Source organism: Nanorana parkeri, unplaced genomic scaffold (genome assembly GCF_000935625.1).
Source record: "Nanorana parkeri isolate BGI_ZX_2015 unplaced genomic scaffold, ASM93562v1 scaffold1320, whole genome shotgun sequence".
Taxonomy (NCBI): domain Eukaryota; kingdom Metazoa; phylum Chordata; class Amphibia; order Anura; family Dicroglossidae; genus Nanorana; species Nanorana parkeri.
This window is the reverse complement of record NW_017307588.1, coordinates 119,059-122,355: the sequence shown is the minus strand read 5'-3', so window position 1 is coordinate 122,355 and position 3,297 is coordinate 119,059. Positions and strand designations below refer to the sequence as shown.

At 45.8% G+C, this 3,297-nt stretch overlaps 1 protein-coding gene across 2 annotated transcripts in view; it reads right to left on the bottom strand.

Annotated features, from left to right (window-relative positions):
• Positions 1 to 242: 242 nt before the first annotated feature.
• DRG2 (developmentally regulated GTP binding protein 2) overlaps positions 243 to 3,297 on the bottom strand; it is a 14,454-nt gene continuing 11,399 nt past the window's right edge. For both annotated transcript variants that reach the window (XM_018569308.1, XM_018569309.1), the window contains exons 10-13: positions 2,697 to 2,785; positions 1,421 to 1,479; positions 899 to 952; positions 243 to 406 (exon numbers count right to left, since the gene is read on the bottom strand). In XM_018569308.1, the coding sequence (XP_018424810.1) occupies positions 320 to 406; positions 899 to 952; positions 1,421 to 1,479; positions 2,697 to 2,785 (289 nt within the window). In that variant the 3' untranslated portion in view covers positions 243 to 319. The remainder of the gene's footprint in view (positions 407 to 898; positions 953 to 1,420; positions 1,480 to 2,696; positions 2,786 to 3,297) is intronic.

The following is a 3,297-nucleotide window of genomic DNA, read 5'->3' as shown; positions in this document are numbered from 1 at the left end:
TACCAAAGTGCAACTGATTTTATTTGGGTTGATCCATGGACACGGTCGCCGCGTTTTTGTTTGTTAGAATAACAGTCACCTGAATCACCAATAATGAACGAATCGCTCTGTTATTAAACGCCATTGCTCCAGGATTCTGCCGGTGTGTATTGCATCAGTGTTTGCGTGGTATGATTAGTGACACCGCAGCCATCTTTGTCCCAGAGCCGGCCATAAAACGTGACGGGGTTAGCATATGTTTTTGCAGAGACATTTATGGTTTCTCAACTGGAAGATGTAACATGACAATTAAAATGGTTTCCAATGGAGCGGGCCCGTCCTATTTCTTGACTATCTGGATAACATCTTCGTGCTCCATGTTGTGGGTGAGGCCGACTCTCTGAGGGCTGTATTTGGTGCTGGTCCCCTGCGGGGAAAAATGAAAAGTGACTGTTAGGGTTAAACAGCGATAAAGGCAAATCTTCGTATTCTGGGGATGCACCAATAACGTTTTTTCGTTATTGAGTACCGATATTTTGCCTTCGGTACTAGTCGATACCAAGTACTGATACTGGGGCTTCCACTGTCATGGAGCCAGCTTCCCGGGCATTAATTGGAAGGGAAACCGGCTTCCCAGCCAATCAGGAAGTCGGCTTCCTGATTGGCCGGGAAGCCTGCTCCATGCTGATTGGCTGGAAAGCCAGCTTCCCAGCCAATTAGCAAGGAGCCGGGTGATCGGCCTGCCAATCAGGAAGCCGGGTCATGTTCCCCTACGGCACTGCCGGTTAAAGGAAATTTTCCTCTGACCTGAAGTTCTGGTATCGGGGAAGGTATCGGAGCATTTGGGTGAGTACGAGTACTCGTCCCAATACTCGGTATCGGTGCATCCCTACTGTATTCTGTCGTGTGAGACACTTACCCAAACCAAAGCGTATTTAAACTGACCAACGAGCGTCCGGTGAATGCGATGGCACTGAAACAAAGTAAAACAAAGCTGCTTCAATGGCAAGTAAAAGGGGCAAATGATGAAAATGCACCGTAACAGAGAGAAAATGCAAAATATTATGTTTTTATTAAATTTAGTGCCGAGAGGGAGGGGACGCCCACAATGAGAAATCCACATGAATCAAGACTAAAAAATAAAATAAAGGGGGGATTCCTGACCCCCAAAACGCATTGGCTGTGCATATCTTCTTGTCGCCATTTGTGAAGCCAATAAATTCGGGTTCTTGAGACAGTTACCTGGCGCTCTTTTTTTTAGTTTTCATTCACCTGGATTTCTCATTCTGGATGTTCCCTCCACTCTGGAGGGACCCCCATTTTGTGAAGAGCTGCCGCAACCGAGCCATCAGATCCAAATGTGCTCCAGGGGGACAAATAGGTGAAAGAAAGGAAGCATCTTTATTCGGATACTTTAAGAAAACAACAAATATATACTCACCACGTGTTCCACAGACGCCCCCTTTCTGAGGATAATTGCATCTGTAAAGTCCGGCCTCTCTGTAAGGAAATAGAAAGGAAATTATATACCATTGTAAATAGGATTTGTTACATAAGCTAGTTATCATTTCCCTGTGGTCAGAATGCACAGCAGAATGTTCTCACAGATTTACATATGGGTTGCGTTTTTAAGTGCCCCTTCCTTCTCCCTTGCTCCACCAGCCCCTTCCTTCTCCCTTGCTCCACCAGCCCCTTCCTTCTCCCTTGCTCCACCAGCCCCTTCCTCCTCCCTTGCTCCACCAGCCCCTTCCTCCTCCCTTGCTCCACCAGCCCCTTCCTCCTCCCTTGCTCCACCAGCCCCTTCCTCCTCCCTTGCTCCACCAGCCCCTTCCTCCAACAGCCCCTTCCTCCAACAGCCCCTTCCTCCAACAGCCCCTTCCTCCTCCCTTGCTCCACCAGCCCCTTCCTCCTCCCTTGGTTCTCCATGTACACAGGTACAGTGCACAGGAAGTTATTAGCTCACAAGATTTCTGGCAGGATCAACAGGTATTCTTCATATAATTCATTTTGTAAATAGGATTTGTTACATAAAAAGGTACAGTTATAATTTCACTGTGGTCAGAATGCCCCGATGCGCTCAGATTTCCTCCACTCCACCAGCCCCTCCTTGTACACAGGCACAGCACACAGGGAGTTATCAGCTCACAAGATGTCAGGCAGGATCAACAGGTATTTTTGCACTTTTCAAACATGTAACAAAACATTTGTAATGATCTATTTAGCAGAGCAAAAGGAAGTGAAAAAAAAAAGAAAAGAAAAAGATCATAGTTGGGGTTTACATACACTTCAAACACAGATATGCTAGCAGCTGGTTTAAAGTGACATTCAGCACTCTCATTAAGCTCTCTGTTTAACATTCCCTAACTGCAACTGAATGGTATGTGAAAGGCTTCAACAAAGCTTTCTGAAAGCTCTGCAAATGCTTTATAAAAGCTTTCTGTACACAAAGCTCTGATAAAAGCTGAAGCCAGTGTGAATGAGGCCCAAGAGGCTGTTTTGAGCATAGTACGTTCACAGCTCCTGTTTTTTGTACTCGCATGCTACCGTTTCTAATTACAGGGTCACCTCAGTGTGGTCCAGGACCAGTACCAGGTAACCCATAAAAAGCATCAACCCCATTAACTCCCCCCCCCCATGGGCAAAGTGACAGGTTCACAGGAATACATCTACAGGATGAAAAGTAGAAACTAAGATTATAGCTGGTACATGTTACTTACGTCCTCGCTTTTTGGTGTAGATACAGGTGAGTGACAAACACTCCCACAGCATTTCCAGCAACCAATCTAGATTTAGCTTCATCCCACAACTAAAGAAGGAACAAGAGGAGGAGATGGTTAGGAAATAGTCTGACATGTTGGCATTTCATCAATGGTGGCACAAGAGCTGCTGCTCTGTTCTATTCCGGAAAGAACACCATTTGTGATGAGGCCATTTTGTTCTTCCTGTGTTTAGGTGGATTAGCTCAGGTACTTCAGCTTCCTTCCACAACCTGAAAACAGCAGATTGAAGGGTCGGTACAACAAAAATGGATGTTTTAGATTTTGGTCGATTCTGGAAAGTTAAACACCCTTTTATGTTGTCCTCTCGGGGACTCTAGTGATGAGATCTCTGCACCAAGTCCCCAATATTGTACATATGCTGTAACCCATTATGAGGGGTCCTTGCTGGACTTTATATTATGAAGAATGTAAAAGGAGGAGCTGGGATACACAGAGGTGTGCGGGAAAACCACAAACTCCCTGGTGGACATGAACAGTCAGGAATAGGCAGGGAGGTAAGAAGATCTCACTGTTACCCACCATTAAAAATGTAGGGGGG